Source organism: Strix aluco, chromosome 2 (genome assembly GCF_031877795.1).
Source record: "Strix aluco isolate bStrAlu1 chromosome 2, bStrAlu1.hap1, whole genome shotgun sequence".
Classification (NCBI taxonomy): Eukaryota; Metazoa; Chordata; class Aves; order Strigiformes; family Strigidae; genus Strix; species Strix aluco.
In genome coordinates this window covers 36640062-36662161 of record NC_133932.1, presented here as the reverse complement: position 1 = coordinate 36662161, position 22100 = coordinate 36640062, and the positions used below count along the sequence as shown (strand labels likewise).

Genomic DNA, 22100 nt, shown 5'->3' with positions numbered 1-22100 from the left:
CGGCTCATGTTCAGCTGCTTGTCAGTTAGAACCCCCAGATCCTTCTCTTCCAGACAGCTCTCCAGCCACATCTCCCCAAGCCTGCAGCAATACATGGGGTTGTTGTGGCCCAAGTGCAGGACCTGGCACTTGGCCTTGTTGAAGCTCATCCCGTTAACGTTGGCCCACCGATCCAATCTATCCAAGTCTCTCTGTAGTGCCTCCCTATCTTCATGCAGATCGACACTCCCGTTTAACTTGGTGTCATCTGCGAACTTACTGATGATACACTCTGTGTCCTTATCATCAATAAAGGTGTTAAACAGAAATGGTCCCAACACCGAGCCCTGAGGAACACCACTTGTGACCGGCCGCCAGCTGGATTTAGCTCCATTGACCACCACTCTCTGGGACCATCCAGCCAGTGATTGATCCAGCAGACCTTTCACTCATCCAGGCCATCAGCAGTCAGTTTTTCTATGAGAACTCTATGGGGAACTGTGTCAAATGCTTTCCAAAAACCCAGGTAGATAATATTGACAGCTTTCCCCTCATCCAATAGTTGGGTCATCTTGTCATAGAAGGAGATCAGGTTTGTCAGGCAGGACCTGCCTTTCATAAACCCATGCTGACTGGGCCTGATCCCCTGGTTGTCCATTATATGACTTTTAATGGCACTCGAGATGACCTGCTCCATGACCTTCCCTGGCACCAAGGTCAGACTGACAGGTCTATAGTTTCCTGAATCCTCCTTTCTGCCTTTCTTGTAGATGGGTGTCACATTTACCACCCTCCAGTCCAATAGGACCTCCCCAGATAGCCATGATTTCAGGTAAATCATGGAAAGCAGCTTGGCGAGCACATCTGTCAACTCTTTCAGCACCCTTGGTTGGGTGTAACCCATCCGGTCCCACAGACTTGTGTGCATCCAAGTGGTGTAGCAGGTCTCTCACCACCTCCTCTTCAACTGTGCTGACCTCAATCTGCTTCCCCTCCCCATCTCTGAGCTCATGAGGCTGGGTGTCCAGGGAACCACCAGTTCCACTGCTAAAGACTGAGGCAAAGTAGGCGTTGAGCACCTCAGCCTTCTCCTCATCCTTAGTTACCATGTTTCCCTCTGTATCCAATAAAGGAGGGAGATTTTCCCTAATCCTCCTTTTGTTGTTAATGAATTTATACTGATCCTTTGATTCCTAATAAAAACACATTTTAAAAAATGTAGAAGCAAATGTATCTTCTAGCTGTTTCAGTACTGCTAGTTTTTGCAGTATGTTGTAAAACATACTTAGAAGCCTTGTGTTAATGTCTTTCTTTTTCCTTTCCCCTAAAGAAAATACAAATCTGAGAACATGACGTTAGGTGTATTATAAATATTGTGTGACACTCAAATACTGTCATAACATGTTCCCTACAAAAAGCTAACAATCCAATAGTTCATTATGATACTGCAATGATAGCCAAATAGCATGAGATTAATTTTTCAGCATGTCTGAAAGGGGTTTTTTTATTACCATGGTATTATTATTTAACTAATAACTTGCATGCCTACTACATTTATAGAAAAAGCAGAAAAAATGAAATTTGCTGGTAAGTCTTGTTGAAACGAACTCCCACCAATGTAAAACTGGTGTGTGTCCATAGTCCGCACAGAGATGAATCTGTGGGATGCACATGAAGTCTGCAGAGCTGCCTCCAGCCATCTGCACCATTTTGCCTGTGACCTAGACATTTCAAAGCATGTAGTGCTATTATAGAGAATATCTGGACATTTTCCCTCCCCTCACAATGACCAAGACCCCTGCATTAACTCCCCACTTGAGTTTTTATCTCTTTACCTTCCCTGCCCTTGTGCTACACTTCTGTTGTTTTCATCTTAATAGAACATACTTTACACCCATTTCATATCACTCCTCTCCACAAATGGCCTTAATCCTAATCCCTCTCCTTTTCTAGGAAATGCTTCAAAACCACAAGGCTACACACTCTTTTTGGATTCTCTGCCTGTCCAAATGAGTCTTGAACCCTTAGCACTCAATAAGGTAATTTTAAGAGGTGGGGTGCACAGTGCCTCTTCTTCCTTTTCTTTCACCTTCTATTCTGAAATCACATGAAATAAGTGATACCCTCATGGTAGTATGGGAGTATCTCTTTGAACCCCTACGGACAGGCAAGATTAGAATCCCACATCTGCCAAATCTCAGCTGAATGCTTTATTCAGGGATGAAATGTTCAGTCATTAACATCAGACCTTTTCTCCCCATGTGCCTGTCTGCAAGTCCGTAAGTATTAACATTACCATTATATTGTAGTAGAAAACTACAGTATGCATTCTGACTCCTGAAAGGTTCAACTCCTTCCTACAGTCAAGTGATTGAATGGATTTCACTGAAGAGAAAAACATGGCAATAGCTTTGAGGTATCAAACTGGCAAAGTAAGAGTAGAAGTTTTCACAATTATCAGCACTTTATTTTTGCCTATATGCTTTATGTGTGTATTTTATTTCCTTTTCTATGTACTGAAGCCAACAAGAGGTCAGCTGGAATGTTGATGAGGAGAGATGTGAAAAGGGGGAAAGAAGAAGGTAGAAAAGGAGGAGGGGGGAAAGTGATAAGAGGAAAGAGAGAGAAAAAGTAAAAAGAAAGGAAGAGACAGGAAAAGAAGTGAAAAACGTGAAGTTACAGACATTAAAAACAGTGAAAAGTGGTGAAAAGAAAAAACATGAAAGAAGTGAAAGAAGATACCAAGTTGAAGTGAGAAAAGGAGACATAAAAGAAGAGAATGAAAAAAAACCTGAAAGATGCAAACATTTGAAGAGAAATGAAAACAAAGAAAAGACATGAAAAAGAAGTGATGGATGGAAGAACTGCCAAAGGAAAAGTGAAAAAAGAAATGAAAAAATAGAACTGAAGAGAAACAAAAGTTGAAAGACGCAAAGCAAGAAAGGATTGAGGGGATGTGAAAGCAGTGACAAGCAGGGAAAAAAAATAAAACAAAAGAAGGGAGGTAAAGGAAGAGACCTGAAAGGCAGTGAAACGAAATCAAAGCAGTGCATATCTTGGACAAGCATTGAAAAGGTGAGGAAAACAGCAAAACGGCTGGGAGAAGCAGGGAGCAGAAGGAAAGGGAGAAGCAGGAAAGGAAAACAATAGGTGAAAGAAGTCAAGGAGCAGTGAAAAGAAGTCAAAGCCATGAAAAGCAGCAGAGAGCAGGAAGAAGCATGGGAGGGAAAATCAGGGGTCAAAGGACAAGATGTGAGAATTGGCAATGTAAAGTCAAAGCAAGGAAAAGCAGTGAAAAGCAGGGAGAGAAAGGGGAAGCAGGAGGTGGAGGAAGAGGGAAATGGAGAAAGGCTAAGAGGAAGGGGGAGGGGGAACAGGGGAAGAGGGAAAGAATCACAACAGGGAAGAGAAAAGAAGGGAGGCAGGGGGCGTTGAAGACCTGAAAAGCAGTAGTAAGAAGCCAAAGAGGGGAGAAAGAGAGCAAGGGAAGGGAAGGGAAAAGAAGGGTAGGAAAAGGAAGGGAGGAGGGGAAGACCTGAAGAGCAGCAAAGCAGTAAAAAGCAGCAAAAAGCATTCAAGATAAAACAGAGAAAAGTGAGGTCAGGGAAAAAAACCCCACAAGATATAAAAAGCAAGGATAAGCAGTCAAAGCAGAGACAAGCAGGGAAAAGCAGAGACTAGGGAAGCAGCCTAAAGAAGTTAAAGCAGTGAAAAACAGGAAAGGGAAAAGCAGGAAAGGGAGGGAGGGGAAACAAAACAAGATGAAAGCCACCTGAAAAGTAACAAAAAGGAGTGCATAAAGTGAAAGCAGGAAAAAGCAGCCAAAAGCAGGGAGAAGGAGTGAAAAACAGGGAAGGTGAGCAAGCGCGGGGGGGAGAAAAAGATCTAAAAAGCAGCAAAAAAGTCAAAGAAGCCAAGCAAATGGACAAGCAGGGCAAGGGGGAAGGAAGGGAACGGCTTGAAAAGCAGTGGAAAGTCAAAGTGGTAACAAGTAATGAAAACAAAGGAAAAGACCAGACAAGCAGTTGAAAAAAGTCAAAGCAGTAAAGAGGCTGAAAATCAGGGGAATGAAGAAGAGGGGAAACAGGGGAAAGGAGGAAGGGGAAAAAACAAACTAAAAAGCAGTAGAAAGCAAGGAAAAGAAGGAAAAAAGCAGGGGGAAGACCAGAAAAGCAGTGAAAGGAAGTCGAAGCAGCGACGAACAGGGAGAAGAAGGGGAGGGGGGAGACTTGAAAAGCAATGAAAAGAAATCAAAGGAGTTAGTAGCAGGGAAAGAAGTCAAAGCAGTGAACAGCGGGGAACAGGAAGGCAAAAGCTGGGAGGCGGTGGGGTGGGAAGTAGGAAAAGACCTGAAAGGCAGCCACAAGAATTCAAGCACTGAAAAGCAGTGAAAAAGTGTCAAAGCACTGACAAGCAGCGAAAACAAGGCAAAGCAGTGACAAGCAGGGAAAGAAAGGAAAAGGAAAGAGACCTTAAAAGCAGAGAAGTCAAAGCAGCGTAAAGCTGGGAGAAGGGGGAAGAGTAAAACAGGGAAGAGAAGTCAAAACATCAAAACACAGGGAAAAAAAGTCACACCAGTGAAAAGCAAGGAAGAGAAGGAAACATCTGGGAAAAGAGTCAAAGCAATGAAAGGCTGGGAAAAGAAGGAGCAGGGAGGGGATAAAAGACCACAAGAGCAGGGAGTGTCAAAGCAGTGATTAGCAGGGAAAGGAGGGAAAAAGAAGTTAAAAGATATGAAAGGCAGTGAAAAATCGTTAAAGCAGTAAAAAGCAGTGAAAAATAGACAATTGCAGAGAAGGGAAAAACAGGGAAAAGAAGGGGCAGGGGTTGGGGGGAAGAGAGAAAAACAAGAGACCTGAAAAGCAGGAAAAAAGTCAAAGCAGTGAAAAGCAGGAAAAACAAGATGGGGGAAGGAAAAGACCTGTAAAGTAGTGAAAATAAGTTGAAACAGTGACAAGCATTGAAAAGAAGGGAGGAGGGAAAAGAAGTAAAAGCAAGAAAAGCAGGAAAAGATTGAGAAGCAATAACCAGGGAGGAGGGGAAAAAGAAAGAAAAGACCTGAAAATCAGTGAAAAAGAAAAGCAGTGGCAAGCAGAGGAGGTGGGGAAGGAAGGGAAAATATGTGAAAGAGAAGGGAAAAACAAGGAAGAGACCTGAAAAGCAGAGAAAAGTCTGTTAAGTACTGAAAAGCAGGGAGAGGGTGGGAATAAAAGTATGAAAAGGAAGGAAAAGATGAGGATAGAAAAGCAAGGAGAAGACAAGGGGCAGGGAAAGAAAAAAAAAGTCAGAAGAAGGAACTAAGTCAAGCTAATGAAAAGCAGGGAAAATGACAAAGTATCTGAAAAGCAGGGGAAAGAATGTCAAAGCAATGAAAAAATAAAAGCGGGGGAAAGCAGTGAAAAAAGTATCAAAACAGTAAAGAGAAAGGAAAAGAGGGTGGGAGGGAAGATGAAAATCTGTGAAGACCAGGAAAAAGCCGAGGAGGGAAAGGCAGGGGAAAGGTAAGAGAAGGGAGAAGTGGGAAAATGATGAGGAGAAGCAGGTAAAAGACAAACAATGCCATGCAAGGAAGAGACCTGAAAAGTGGGGAAAAGGCCAGAGAAGACCACAAAAGTAGTGAAAACAAGTCAAAAGATGGAAGAGGATGTCTGAGCAGGAAAAACAAGAGACGTGAAGTCAGGACAGTGAAAAGCAATGAAGATAATATAAGGGGGATCAGAGGGTGTGCAGAAACAAATAGGGGAAAGAACTCCAAGCAGTCAAAAGCAGGGAAATGGAGGGGAAATTAAATAGTCCAAAAATCATGGAAGATACGGGAAAAGAATGGGAAAGAAGAGAAGTCAAAAGCCAGGAAAAGCAGGGAAGGGATGGGAAAATAAATGAGGGGAAGAAGAAATACACCTGAAAAGCATTTGAAACAAAGTGGAGAAGGGGGAGAAACCTGAAAAGCACTGAAGTGAGGAAAGAAAGTAAAGAAAACATCTGAAAAGCACTAAAAAGAAGGGGGGTGGGGGAGTGGGGGAGGGGGAGGGAAGACACAGAAAGCACTGAAAAAAAGGGGGGGAAAGACCTGAAAAGCATTAGAAAGAAAAGCAGTGAAAGTCAGTGAAGGGAAAGCAAAGGGGGGAAAGCAGTGCAAAGCAACAGTGGAAAAGGAAGCAGGAAAGACAGGCAGGAAAAACACACACAGGAAAGAGAGGAAGTGAAAAGAAGTCAACATAGTGAAGAGAAATTAAAAGAAGGGGAGGGGGGAGAAACAAACTGAAAAAAGAAAGGGGGGAAAAGACTGGAAAAGAACAGAAGTCAAAGCAGGCAAAAGAACAGAAAGCACCAAGGAGAAAGGGGAACCTGAAAGACTTGAGAGGAAGCCAAAAGAGGAACAAGCAGGGAGAGGGGAAAAGCAGGGAAGGGGGGGGTGGAAGACATGAAAAATATTGAGAAGAAGGGGGTGGGGGGAGCAAGGCAAACAGGGAAAGCATGGCAGGAAGAACAGGCAGGAAAACAAAAGCAGAGAAGACAAGCAGGACAAGACAGGAAAAGCTGTGAAAAGACAGGAAGAGAACAAGCAGGAAAAGGAAAGAAATACTGTGAAAAGAAAAAGCAACAAGAGGAAAGCAGGGAAAAGACAGACAAAAAAAGCAGGGAATAAAAGGCTGAAAGACGGGAAAAGGGGAGAAAAGCAAAAGGTGAAAAGTGTAGGGAAGTGGGGAGGTGTCAGAGTGGAAAGAAGGGAAGGGGATGGGAGCGGGAAGCAGTGAGAAAGTAACTTGGAGAAGGGCGGAAAGGGCATGCATTTATTGTTTCTGAAGAGGGAAATGAACTGCGGTTTCTGCTGAAAATGAAAAGAGTATTAAAATTATTCTAGCCCAAGTTACTGTGTTTGACACTTTCTTCATTGTCCCCATAAAAGAACTCCTAATATGACATTTCTGATTTTCAAAAGCTCTGGCTCCTGAGATTCCTGGATTTGTCTTCCCAGGTCACTGAGGTTATGTCAGGACGAACCTTCACACTGTCACGATATCGAAGTGACCTCTACGGCCACACCTGATTTCATGGCACTGCCACTGCAGTGTTTCTACTTGTAGCATGTTTTGTTTACAGAGCAAATGTCCCTTTACATAGGATACTATTAGCTCTGTGTACTGAAGTTACCAGACTGACGTGAGATAGCATACATAGAGTACAACAAATAAAGTGGGTTATTCCAGTACAGAATAAACTTACGTACAGCATTTTTCTTGAAATACTAACTTAACTAGTGTACAAAAAAGTGGTAAAAATTCCTCATACGCAAGACAAACATTTTGTATGGGCAGGAGACCAATTCAGATTAAAAGAAAAATGCATGAGTGCTCTGGCACGTTGCAGCAAAGAGGAGGTATCCCACTGGTACTAAACTGCACTAGCCCTGTACTGGGAAAGACGACAAGCGAGACTGAAGCTTTGAAAACTAAATTCCCTCAGCTCATTCTTAACTCCAAATGGAGTTTCCTTCAAGTGCAAATTATGGAAGGGTTTGTTGCACTGAAAATGCAGCATAGTTCAGAATGTGCTCCATTCAGGACTAGCCTTTCTTCCTGCTTTAGGGAAAAAAAACAACTCTTCATCATCATCATCCTTGCAGTCTCAAAGTGATTTAACTTGATCTATCAACTGTTGACATTTCATGCTGGGAAGGAGTCATGAAGGGAGCCCTGAATGAGCCACAGGTTGGCAGGAGAATCTGAAGGAAAGGAATTGCTTTGGAACAGCACAGCAGGTGGTACAGAAAAGACTTCTACTGGTGAGGGGGAAGAGAGATCGTAAAGAAGTCTGAGTGGAGAGGTTTTCCGCTTGGTATCTTCAATTAGTTTCTTTAGAACAAACTCAGTTTTTATTTTTTCATATATAATTTTCCAATCACTAACCAACTAATTGTCTTTCAACAGTCAACATCTGTCAAATCTCCTTCCCTCCCGCTTCTCATGGGGAGACCTACAGGAGGTGGATTTGGTTATTAATTTCTATTGTCTTATCTATGCTACTGTTCTTATTACTCAAGACTATATGGAACACCTGTAAGATCTGAATTTCAAGAAATTCTTAAAATCCATGGGATTCTGCAAGAGATTCGTAAGTTAGTGCAGCAGGGCTCATCTCTGTGATGTCCACATAAAACTGGATCTTAGAAGCAATGTTTTTAACCCTTTCCTCATCTTGCAGTTATTTTTTTAGGCAGCAATCTGTGGATTGCCTTGAAAATTAAGTCAACTTTCTTTATATACACACTGCAGAAAGTCAGCACAGCAGTAGGAAAGCCAGAGTTCTTTTCAAAAAACCCAGAAGCAAGCTACCAAGCCAGATCTTCAAAATTATAAATTACTGCCATACCATTGCCTTAAGCAGCAAGAACTGGCTGACACTATGCAGAAAAATTAATGGGAAAATGCAGTGCAAACATGTTAAGACAACAAGCATGTCCTACAGTCAAACATACCAACTTTCAACACCCTTTAACAAATAAATGCTTTGAATTAAAATGTTGGTATGTGTACAAATTGTAAACAGCAATTCATACATGATTTTAAAAAAATTAAGCAGTCCTTTAGACTCAACTTTTTCTTTCTAGAAGGGATAAAACTGCTCATCTGTTGCTCCACTGGCAAAACAATGCCTTCCCAGAAAGTTTTCATGATAGGCTCTACCAGGAGGTTGCAACAACGAAGAATCTAAATGACTTAATGTATTCAAGAGCACATTGCATATATTATAAAAGCATTCATATTGGAGACCAGCATGTTTCTAGGAGGCACTGCAACGCTGCCTTACAGTACACAATTGCATGAGATTTGTCCATTTGCATTCAAAACAATGGAAGCAAAACATCAAAACATTTTTGTGCTTTGTTAACTGAACAGCTTTAAACTAAATTTGACATGTAAGATGCAGCGTTCTAGACAATACAATGCCCTTATATCCAAAACATACGCCATATGCATCATGACAACTGTATTCCCGGACGCTGGAGTCTGAAGCAGTGGGAAGCAGAAATTCCTGTTGAAGCTGTTCCTATGGAGTACTTGGAGACTAAGAGCTGGACTGCACAACTTACCAGAGATGAGAAATGCCTCTTGCGAAGACGTACAGGAAAGAGAAATAGAAGAAAATTCCAGTGTACTACAGAAGTTTAGTTGCATTGCCTTGTTTACCTTAAGCCACATTACATTCTGTGGTCCAAAAAGCATGATCTACGTGCAGGTTTCTCGGTATTGGCTCTATGGAAATTGAGACCAACTCACCCCAGCCCAGGATGCATCTGCTCTTAAGGATTATTAGAATTCAGTTTAGAAAGACAAATCTGGTCCATACACTCCCCCTGAAAGGATTTATGATGTTTTTACAATGATGGTAGTTCTGTCTTAAGAGAATATTACTAGCCTTAATTTTAAAAAAAATAGCTGATGCTTTTTATTATTTAGACTGAAAATACTGGGGCTGTTTTCCCATTTGAGGGAAACATTCCCAGTTTTCTATTTGAGGTTTAGCAGCTTTGCACTGTGACACTGTTTATCATTATTTACCTGGGATACTTTTCACTGTTGCTCACTGAGGAAAAAATTGCTTGTTGGGAAACAGAGGAGGTTCTGCCTTAGGAATCAGGACCTAAGATGAATCCACAATAGAACATCTTCCAGGATATATAGAACCTGTGTCCTTTCTACTCCGTGGCAGCAATTTTTTTTAAGGATGTCTTTGGTCAGTCTCGCTTCCATTCTCATCCTACTAAACACACGTAACAAGTTTTAATAGATAATCACTCAATAAAATACACTACTTGGGTTTTGGGGGTTTTATTCCTACAGTTCTAAAACTCCATTTATAACATGTTGGTTTGCCTCTTTTAAGGACCTACTAGGCTCTGCTTTCAGTCCCTTTTAACCCATCCATCTCAGCCCTAGTCAGTAAATAAATTAAAATCCCTTCAGTTGCCTACATGCTGACAATCCACTTTATCCATCACTGCTGCTTCTGTCAGTCTGATCTCTCCAGCATATGCTCGTTTGGTCTGCTGTCAGAAAACAAATCCTCCTTCTTCAATTTAGCCTTTCTAAACTGCAATAAAATCATCCCAACTTTCATTTCTGCTCTCTTGCAAACTTCCAGATGTGACCCAAGTCTTGACACTTGATAAACAGTCTGGATTCAAGTCTACCTTGAAACAAGACAGGCAGCTACATTCTAGACACTCACGTCAATTACTGGAATCCAATCTTCTGTGAAGAACATACTTTCCACTAAAGTAGAACTGTTAAGCCTCATTCAACATGGCCATGAAGCTTTTCATTTAGTTTCACTCACATGCTTTCCTAGGACCAGGACCACATAAACATTTTCTCAGTCTCACTTTCAATTAAGGTCTGCACAATCCCCCGCCAGCTAAGGGTATTTCTCTCCCCTCCCTATGCCATTATTCACGTTAGACTCCCTCCCACACAGAACATTCTTCCAATTCCACCCCTTATCCTCTAGATCTTCTATCCTCACTTTCCCACTAGAATCTATGAATACTGCTTAAAGTTAATTATATTTTCTCTCTGCCATTCAGCACAGGAGCCTGAAGTTTAAAATTTTAACTACCACCTTTGTCTGGCTTATGAAGTGTATCACATTCTTGTATCATTCAGGCCTTCAAAGAATAGTCACAGTGACTGTCCTGTGATTGAACTCTGTGATGCTCTGTAACATCTAGCATAAAACATAATAAACAACAGAAACTACAAATCCTTTCAGGTCTAGGCAGATCATATATATTTGATAGGGCTAATATGGAGAACTGTTGAAATAAAACCAAGGCATCTTAATCAATAACGAAAAAATAGTTCAACTATCATTATGAGGTGGAGAAATAAATACCGATTGCAAACTTCAACATGAGGTTGCCTCTGTAAAACCCCACAAAACCAGGGATATATCACAGAAAACTACAATTTGGCAAGGTGTCTTTCTTTGCTCGACAGATGTAAGATACTGTGCAATTCTAACAGCCATCCTTCTAAGTAAAATAAATCACTTGCCAAAGTCATGCTATATACAAACTATCCTCATGAGATCAACACTCAGCAATAATTCTAAGTTGCTTGTGTAATTTTGAGTAGAAAGATACTTTCATACTATTGAGAAGTTCCATATAATGATCTTATTGAAATATAGTTGTTCTACAAATCAACACAACATATTCACCACGCTGCGTCAGAAGGTTAGAGTTCTAGATTACTTCCTCATTAAAAAAGGATGTTTCTGATGGGTTCCAACAGGAATTATCTTCCAAGGTATTTAAGATTTTTCAGTTACCAAGAAAAAAATATAAGCACATTGATGGTTTAATGAAAATAACTATGGCAGAGTGATAAACAATGAAGACAAGTCACACCTATAGGTGAATCCAACCCTTCTGTAAACCAGTCCCGTTCAGACATCATTATACTTACAGGATGGAAGACTACATCCTGGAAGAGCAGCAGTTCTGAAAAGGACTTAGGAATCATGATGGATAATCATCTAAATTTACAATCTTTTAATGCAAATAACTGAGACTGAAAGATTTAAAAATGCAATCCTTGGAGGTATAAACAAACAAGCGAAGATATAAACTGAAAGGTTCAAGAATGTACCTGCACATACTACACGCACACAGCAATATTGAAAACGCTATCAGATGCTGTATGCAGTTCTTAAGTCCACGCTTTAGAATGGATTTTAAAACATCTGAAGTTTCAGAAGAGCCATAAGAGCTTTACAGTTAAGAGATTTAAGGAACTCCATCTATATAGGTTATTAAAGTTAACATATTTTTATGTGAATAAAGTGAAATAGTTTAAAACTAGAGTAGTTATTCGTTATGCTAATAGGCAGCTAGCTATCCGATGGCCAGCAGCTGTAACTAAACAGTCCTAAAACTGAAGGAGGACTAAGAGTATGGAAAATAAACTAGCTGAATCACTCAAGAGACACGGAAAAATCCTCACACTTGAATAATCTATATGAAAATCAGCTATCTTTTTCAAAAGTAGGTTCTACTGCACCCAAAAGATACGGACTTCACGGTGCAGAAATAGCTAGATTGAATTCTAGGGATAATGGCATGCCAGTCAGATTGTTTCATTACCATGGTCACTTCTGGCCTTAAAATCAGCTAGTCTGTAATAGGTAGAAAGCTGCAGTGCATATAAGAACATTCAAACTAACAGATGATAATATAAAGAACTCAAACTACAAGTACAGTCCATCAGAATCAAGCAGAGCTGTGTTCATACATCAGTGATTTGTATACCTTGCTGTTTCAATTAAAAACTCAAAATTATCTGTTATGCCTCCAACTTTTACTTTCATATTTTTAAGTCTGTTTCAATGTATCTGATATTTACATATTATAGTATAATTATACCTACCATACCATGGCTTGAAGTAGGTTAATTGCATAGGAAGATTTACTATGTTTACATTTTTTCTTAAATTACTCTTTTTTTAAAAAGCACAGTAAAGAGTCTGAGGACAAATTATTCAACTGTTTATCATACATAAGACTGCATGACTATAATACAAAGGGCTTGTCTTTTCATTTAACGTTACAATATACACAGCAAGTCCGGACTAGATCTTACAATCTGAACACAGGTATTTAACCTTTTCCATGCTGTTTATGTTTACAATGCACAGAAGTCCTGTAACCAAACTGTGTAGTAAAGCACACAAAACTGGACTGTAACATAACACAGTATGCAGAAGCACTGGATTTTATGATTTCTTCATTATGTAATTTTTTTTTAACTGCTTTATTTTTTGGTGCTTGCTAAGGTGTGGCAACCCGCGCACACAAAAATTACCCAGATTTCGTATTACCCTTATATTCCTAGACAGCAGTAAGTACTGGATTCCTTTTTATATTGCTAAACTCAGCATCCTGTTTCTAAGGTGACAGCCTTCCAAATCCTTGTAAACTTCTCTGAATTACTGAGTTTAAAAATAAAAACAAAAAGAAAACAGAAAAAAACCCCACTTTCATCCACAGGGTTGACATGTCAATATAAAAGAAATATGGATCGCTTGATTAAAAAAATCATGGTTTACAAAAAACTGCTAATCCCAAGTTTCATTCCCATTTACATGGTAGTCAGCTGCTGCGTTGCCCCTGTAAGTATAAAAAATTCCACCTTTTAGTCTGAAAAAATGACTTAGCCACATGGAACTGACCAGTATAAGCTCTGGATTTTCTGCTAAATTAACTTTTAAAAGGGCTTACTGGCAGAGGTAGATCACTGCTTCTGTAATATATAATGGGCAAACAATGTTAATCTGGGATGGGCAATCAATGAGTCACCCTTATTCTTTCAAATGTTTTTCACGGCGCTTTTACTTTTCATATAAATAAATCTCTGAATGGGCCCATAAATTTTGCAACTGCCAAGCTGACTGTGTTATATTAAGGCAGCATTACCCAAAAATTAGGCACCTGTTAAATACAGCCTGCTAACTTCAGGTCTCATGTGAGTGTTTTGCTTTACTCAGACTATTATTTTGGACCTGTTCATGCAATCAAGGTCTTGCCTTCAAGTTTACAATTATGTTAATAAGGAATACAAGAATCAACTGCTGGTTTCATAGCTTCTGGATCTAGTGTCCCTTTTACCTTCAGAAGCCTGAACACATTTATAATGTAACAGATGTTAAAGTCTCAAAGTAGATGTCAATCTATTATGTTCAGTACACAGATTGCTGTAAATGTATTGGCTATGAATTCAACAACAGTTCCAGTTTTGTTTAAGCAATAGTACAGCCATAATTTTCAACTGACATTTAAAAATGGTCTAGTTACACCTTGTGTCAAAGTGCAGAACTGCTACATTATTGGTTACAGACATCTATGTGCTATAAAAACAGCTTTGGTACAATAAATTATCAAAAAAGAAAATAAATTTTTGTAAAATTCACAGCATAATTGTGAGGCAAAAAAGCAGTCACATAAAATTCTGCATTTTTAAAAATGTTCAGGATGAACAGAAGACGTCTTTGTGCAGAAGTAATGGTGGAGAAACCACGTGCCGAGAAAAAGCAAAAGAAAAAAGTAAAAAGCAGGAAGGGACACAGTTGTAGCTATTTCCATCAAACGCAAACCACTACTCCTGTGACCTTCAACCAATAAGGAAGTCAACTTTATGACACACGCAAAGTGACCTTGCAATACCTTACAATAAGTGGGTCACAAAAGTCTATTTTAAAAGAAAGGCCTCTTGAATTACCCATTCTCTGTGTTTTCAGCATTAAGGACTGTCTGCAAAAGCATGTCCAAAAGTGATTGCATCTGAAATGGTAGGCTCTTCTAACTTAAGAGTCCAAATCCATAAGGCCAAAGGTTATCCCAAAGACCACCACTTAGACCTCCCCAGGACTGGCCAGGACCGACCCGTTGATTGCTTCTCAGTGCACCTCAGTTATGAAACCAGTCATATTTCAATACTAACTGACTGTGGGCTCCAAAGTATGAGACCCACAGAATCCCATTACAATTGCTGCTTTGATCCTCAGTAGATTCAGAAAAGGAGAGTTCTGATCACCGCCACTTAGCATGCTTAATGTGCCTTACAAACTCCATTACAACCGTCCCTTTTTACAGCTGAAGAATATATATTTGTGTAATCTGAAGGTCCCTCTTTCTTACAGTACTGCATTTCTGTGCCCATGTTTGTTTGGGGAACTAAAAAAAAAATATATATATATTACTCACTCCCCTCCCACCCAAAAACTTCAAAGGGCCTTTTTATAAATCATGTGCAATGCCTTTAAAAAGAAACTAGTTTGCAACTACAACTAACATTTGAACAATAACCCCTGTTGAATGAGACCAAAAAAAAAAAAAAACCCTCCCCAAAAAAACCAAACTATGACTAGGTTGTGGCAAGTTAAAATGGGGGAAGCAAAAGGTGAACACCACTAAGCTATCCGTTAAGGTGGGTCCAGACATGGCTCTTAGAAAAAAAAAAAAAAAAAACCAACCAAAAAAACCCCCAAAAAAACAACAAAAAAACTTCATTGTCCCTTTGCAATCTTTTCAAGTTTAAAAAAATAGTCAGCTTTGCCCTCCTGTAGCGGTTCAGTGAGTTTATCTCCTTCTGATTCAAGCAGCTTTGCACTTTGTTTTTGGAAAAACACCACTTCTATAAAAACACACAAGAAACAAACTTAGTTTCAGTTTAGTCACGAGCTAGCCACAGGACTTTGCTGAACACAAACTCCTGTCATGGGAGACTCTTCTCTATCAATTCCTTGCCTCATTGCAAGGTGTCCTTCAGTCATGTAATGAGCAGGACCTGTATTAGCAGAAAACTGGTATGTTGGGTGTCCAGCTATGCCAGTTTCTTGGCGCGGATTAGAGTAGACTGTTAAATTCATGTCCATAGCTCCATTTTGTCCAAAGTCCAAAGTATTAGCAGCCACGGGGCGGTTCTGATAGGCCTGATTGCCTTGGTTACCAGTAGAGGAGGAAGATGTAGAGGAAGAAGTAGTTGAGGAAGACAGGGATGTCATGGAGTGGTGACTGTGGCCCACCTCCATAGAATCCTGGGTGGAGGAGCTGTTTGTTGGAGAATTGTAGACTCTCGGCCTGGTCCGGCTACCCAAGGCTTGCTGTCCATGATGGTGGTGGTGGTGATGGTGGTGGTGGTGGTGGTGAGAGCTATTTCCGTGATGATGATGTAATGCATTCTGTTGTTGAGGGGTTACATGGAAGGTGGTTTCTTGAACTGGATGGTTTTCAACAGTGACCTGTGTAGGAGCTTCAGTGGCTGTCCAACCAATTGGAGGAGGAAACTGTTGTCGAACCTATGTTAATAAGCAAAATAAAAATTAAAATGCAAATCTGTCCACTTGCAATATGTGAGAGAGATTAAGTTATTAATGCTTATGCTAACTTCTTTAAAAGTTAACCAAACCTTGCAGCTGCAAAATTATTCTAGAAATGTAAGCATGTAGTTAAGAAGCATTTCTAATACACTTTTCTAAATATACCTTAAGAAAAATGAGTTCACATTCTAGATGCTTTTTTCAAAACAACAGTTTAAGTAAGTGCAATATGTGACCTTACTGTCAAGATGATAGAAGCAGCTTTACATAATAGCAGTAATAAACAACATAATGTTTGTACAACACCTAGAACAATCAGGTCCCGATCTCTGACTCAGGCCTCTGGATACAGTAAGCATACTAAGCTACATTAGTATGTTGTAGTTCATATCTTGAGTGGTGTGAACAGCATTAGAGGAGTACTACCCACACCTCTGGGAGAACACAGCTGATTAAAGATTCCTAAATTAGCAAGATCTAGCTACTCACTAACTTGTTGCATAAACTGAAATGTCTACTTAGGAGAATGTATGTTTTTATCTGTTCTGTACAAAAATAAAAATATTACTGAATTATTTGTGTTAATAAATGAGTCGTTGCTTCTTTCCAAGAAGCAGTATTGAACAAACACTAATTCATCAATTGAAGTCATTGATGAATCATTGTTGAAGTACCTGAACACCATAAAGTGGAAGTAAGAACTCCAGCAGGAGTCCACTGAAGTACAAGCTAGTTCTTCACTGGGCTAGGAGATGCATAGTTGTGTGTACCCTTATGCGCTGTGTAAGGTGAAGCACTGACAGACCCACCTGACTTATTGCTACCACTAATTTGAAACCTTCACCTCTGCAGAACCTATGGAAATTTTTACAGCTACCTGTAGTAACTTTTACCTAAGTGACTGACCTAACATACAAAGGACAATACAAGAGCTGGGGGTAAAAAAATAAACCAAATGAGATGGCTAGTTCCAGGTCTAAACCACTTCAGTCTTGAAATGAAAGCGTTAATTAATTTTGCAGATTTAATATTCTCAGAAAATTCATATATATCAAACAGACAAAAGCTCTATTTAAGCATACCTGTGGGCTGTGTGTTTCACAGTCCATAGCTTGAACAGCAGCAGTGAAGTGTCCACCACTATGTCGATGCTGGTGTGTGGGGTCTGACCGTGCTCTTCCACTGTTGCTTGTTCCAGAAGATCCACCTATAAAATCATAACATGCATAATAACTGAAGAGACACAAAATTTAAAGTAAGCTGTAAAACAATGACAGCATGAAGATATTTAACCTGCTTCAAGGTAAAAATGCAAGACCTATGATAATCACATTTTGACGTGATTAGGAAATACAATTTTGTTATCTGTTAATGAGGAAAACTTACCTGAGCTTGAAGATGTACTAGAGGTGGTTCCTGAAGACTGTGACTGCTCCATGGCAGGACTTGTAGACACACTGTTACTTGTGTTTGTACCTTCGTCTGCTGTTTTCTTAAAGAAACTATGCTGTAGGGCATAATAAGGTTGAATTCGTGTCTTAGGGTCATAATCAAGCATCCTTAAGATGAGGTCTTTGAACTTCAAGTAGTCAGCTACAGTATGACCCGATTCCCCAGCACGACGTCCACCTGGTCCTCCTGTTTCAACTCCCAGTATATTGTGAAGTTTACGAGTTCCGGGTGGTTTGTATTCCTGTTGGGAAGTTTGAAATTGCTTGAGATCAAGTATGTATTAAGCCTTGGATGTGCACAGTTTAAACATGCCATAAAAGGAAGTAAGTCAAATAAAAGTAAGAAACTGTTCAACGCTACAGAAAGTGTTATTTAATCAACCTGTCTTACAACATGGAACAATAATAAACAACACTAAAGCTACATTTTCAGTAAGGCAAGATGTAAAATAAAGTAACATCTCACCAATTTTTAAATTGTATTTTTTTTTTAAAGAAACAGCCTGTATCATCATCCTACCCTTTTTCCATCTTTGGTCTTCTTCAAGTTCCAAGTGCCATCTGGCAACTTCTCAAAGAACTTTCTTGCTTTTGGTGCTTGGTCAAGGATGTGGGTAGGTGGTATCCCCAAAACTTCCACTATTTTATTCATTTGATCCACCTGTTCCAAGCAAAGAATATTTGTGAAAAACATGTGACAGACAGCTATGCAGTATGACAGAGTGAGATTCCAGTCACATGTGAAACAAATGTTACCTACCCAGACAAGTTCTAAATTAATTGTGAGTAAGGAAAATCCAATGTGTACAAGACAAATTAGTGAATAAGGAGTAAGAAGGAGCACCCAGAAACAGAAAATTATTAACAGGCAATTTAGAGTTCTGACAAAAGACATTGCTGTCATTGATGTTTATTCATTTTAGAATTATTAGATTTCTCTAATTTATGTACTACAATTAAACAGATGAAAGTCATGATGAGAATGAACAAAAAAAAAGATAAAAATCAAATTACTTGTACCATAATATAGCTGCATACCTCATTTGCCCCACTAAAAAGAGGCTCTCCAGTGTGCATCTCAACTAAAATACACCCAAGGGACCACATATCAATTGCAAGATCATAAGGCATTCCCAGTAGCACCTCTGGTGATCGATAAAAACGACTCTGGATATATTGGTATATCTGAAATAAAAGCATCTAAAGGTAATACCCAGCATCCAAAGAGCACTATTATGATTCCATATTACAAAACAGAACTACCATGAAACACATTTTTGGTGTAGGAAAAGCCAAGGTATCGGTGATAATTAAAAGCATCTATACATTACATTAAAAATATGTAAACGTTAATTCTTAAGAAAATATTAGCATTCACACTCTCTCTCTCTAAAAAAAAAAAAAAAGACAAAGTGCAGATTCAGTATTTTACACTTTAGGGTTGATGAGTGTAATCTTATGCAATTACAGGTAATCATGCAACAAAGTTTTAGTCTGCTATCACAAGCCACATCAGAATCACTAACACTTCAGACAAAACTGATAGTAAAAGATCAAAAGCCACAATTATGATGTGAGAAAACAAGATGAAATTAACAGGTGATTCCAGGAACTAGAAAACAACACATGGGAAAAAGCAACCTCCATCCACCCCTAACCATCCTGCTCATTTCACAAGACAGATAATTCTATCTTGATTCTAAACCTGAAGACTGGCTTAAACATAGGCATATTAAAACCAAGAAACAACCCCCCCCAAAAAACTCAGTTTAGTCTTTCCACAGTTGCTAAAGTGTTTGTAAAAATGGGTTAGTTATAACCAGTACCTTTAAAAGCCAGCTACTGCACTGTCTCGACCCTCAAATATCTTATCTCCAAGGCATACTAAATAGAGAACATGCTAAAATCGAAGGAGTAATACATATGGAATAATAAAACAATAAAAGATTGTTTTATTTAATAGCACTGCAGACTTCTACAGTCAAGCACTGATGCATTCTGCATTAACACAGCATAAAAACATAACCAAGGAGAAAAGAAAGATGGAAAGTTTATCACTATGGTGAAAGTGTATTTACTATGGCACTAAAATTCATATTTAAAGCTCTTACTGACTGCTGATGTCTAACACCCTATGTAAACATTAGTTACTATTTCAATTAGGTCATCATTAATAAAGTTTACATTAGATATCTAGCTATTATGACTTAAAAATATTAAGTTTTTCATATATATCCCACAGTAGCATAAATAGAATTTTTACTAATACTCACCCTCTGTCCAAGTTGACATGAACTGCCAAAATCAACAATCTTGATAGCGCTTCGTTTGGGGTTACAGAGCAGGATATTCTCAGGTTTCAGGTCACAGTGAATGATACTAAGTTCAGGAGTCGCCAGAAAAAGCAGTGCAGTGCACATCTGCTGTGCAAATTTTCGTGTCAGGTTCAATGAGACGCCTCTGAAGTTGGTGTTCCGCAACAGATCATACAGATTGTAGGACAGCATTTCAAAGACTAAGCAGAGATGGTTTCGGAACATGAAGTGGCGCTTCAAATGCACTTTAAAAAGGGGAAGAAAATAATTAACACATATCCTGTGTGGTAAGTATTAAATACTAATTACAACACAATGCTGAAATATTATAATCGATATGTAGGAAGCTGACCTATGAGTAAGATACTACAGTGTAACTTTTTTTTTTCCTAGGTCTATGGTTATTTACAGAATATTGCTGCCATGTCTACCGTACAGGGGGACATTTTATACATCTGAAGTGTCCTCAGGTGTACCTCGGTAAAGCTATATTAACCAAAAAATTATTTAAAAGATAGAAGAGGCATTTTTTCAAAATGAGCTATCACTTCCCTATCAGCAAACAGATTTGTGGGTAAATAAAAATAACAGCAAAAAAGACAAGAAGCATAAACTGTGTGTAATGCAACCTCTGTCACAACACTTGATCCTTTTCAGGGGAAAGTTAATTTCTCCACCCTCCTAAAGATAAATTGTATTTATGTCCCAGAAGACTGGAAAAGTGCACATACAGCGGCATTCTCAACAGTAAAGCAAATACCGGACTTTAGACTGAACTATTTTTTAGAAATTTCCCCTACATTTACAGAGAAAATATTTGGCTGTCAGATTAGTTTAAAATATACTAAGACATTACTGCAATTTATAAGATGTGACTTCAACTGATTACTTCAATTAATAAAACTGATCAATATCCCAAAGACATTATATTCATTTCAATCAGGCATAATCTCATGAAAGCAACCAATCCGGTCCAAATCCAATCAATTTTTTTCATGAAATAGGTGAAAAATTCATCACATTAATCTGTTTAAAGGGCAAGCAGGATTTACCAGTCTGCCAATCATTCAGGTTGGTTGCCGTAAGTAAAAGAAAACTGAAACAGGAAAAATACTTCAGCCCTCATATAAAAAGCAGCACACTCTCCTTTTTGTCCTAATAAAATCTTGAACCAATATTAGCACAATGAGAATTCAAGACTTTCAATTAAGGTCATTATTGGTGTCCTACAGATTCTTCATGTGTCCCTAAGACCTACCTGTAACAATACCATTTGCTTCCACCCTGATGCCAGTTCCTGCAGTACATCATTGCCTAGACCTTTTGTATTTTCTCACCTTTGCCATATTTCCACTACCCTCCCACTGTAAAAGCACCAGCACCTTTTCATGTCCCTGTGGACTTCCTACATTTGATTTCACTTCCTCCCCTAAGCTTGCTGCACCCGCCAACTCAGCAGGAATCACCACCTACTCCAACTGATTTGTAACTACCAGCATGCTGCTGGCCAGCCAGCACCACGTCCAACCACCACACAGCTCAAATACTTTGGTAAGAGCTGAACTTGCCACATCTTTCCTTCAGTGAAGACATGACATTTGAGTATTTCTCCTCCACTCTACCACCAATTTTCACAAAACTTGAAGACCTTAATGCATTCTTATGCTTGTGTTAAGATCTGAAGGAGACCAGACAGAAGATGTGAAGGTACTAGAGGAGATCTGACAGAAGCTAAACAGTTAAACTTTATGTCCTTAATCAGGCTACAGTGTATTTAACCATGTTCTCCCTGAAGTCTACATTTTACATCACACAGTATATTGTAACACTTGAATGCCTTCTTCAGCTATTCTCAGCGTTGTGATCTGAAAGTCTATGTAAGGGGGAATCATTCACATGTCCTACAGACACCTTATTTTTTACATGAATATGCTGAATGCTTCAATTAAGTCTTGTTGAAGAAGTATGTTCTTAAGCAACTGTTCCTACACTTCGAAATATTTTCCAGTGAAGTGCCTAGAGATCTCAGTTTTCCATGGTAAATTTTTGCACAGCATGCAATACAAGATTTTAATCCAAAACATTATCTATTTGGGATTTTTGATCTTTATTGATGCTGCCATGTTCATCAAATACTGTGTTAACTATTGAAATATACCCTAATAGATTTGGAAATCAGCTTGAAACAAGCCTAAAATCAGCTGCCTAAGCAAAGACAGTACATATTATTTCCCCATTGTTCAAAATTATCAGAACTTATTTTTCCTTTTTTTATTTCAGCATTGCTCTCTATATAAAGCCATCCTGCCTTAACTCACAGAGGGATATTATATGATGTTTCGGTCCATTTCATTTTATTTAAAATTTCAAAAGCTTATTTGATGATGCCAATAGTGTCTTTATTTGCTGCATATTAATCTGAAACTGGTCATGTCTTTAACGTCCCTGAAACATCTTTCTGACATAGTATGCTGTC

The 22100-nt window shown here is 39.0% G+C and overlaps 1 protein-coding gene across 6 annotated transcripts in view; it reads right to left on the bottom strand.

The window, feature by feature from the left end:
- Positions 1 to 12508: 12508 nt before the first annotated feature.
- The window catches only part of DYRK1A (dual specificity tyrosine phosphorylation regulated kinase 1A), a 92839-nt gene continuing 83247 nt past the window's right edge, over positions 12509 to 22100 (bottom strand). For all 6 annotated transcript variants that reach the window (XM_074814355.1, XM_074814356.1, XM_074814357.1 and 3 more), the window contains 6 exons: positions 19583 to 19869; positions 18348 to 18494; positions 17830 to 17970; positions 17245 to 17551; positions 16941 to 17065; positions 12509 to 15837 (listed from right to left, as the gene is read on the bottom strand). In XM_074814355.1, coding sequence (XP_074670456.1) covers positions 15214 to 15837; positions 16941 to 17065; positions 17245 to 17551; positions 17830 to 17970; positions 18348 to 18494; positions 19583 to 19869 — 1631 coding nt within the window. In that variant the 3' untranslated portion in view covers positions 12509 to 15213. The remainder of the gene's footprint in view (positions 15838 to 16940; positions 17066 to 17244; positions 17552 to 17829; positions 17971 to 18347; positions 18495 to 19582; positions 19870 to 22100) is intronic.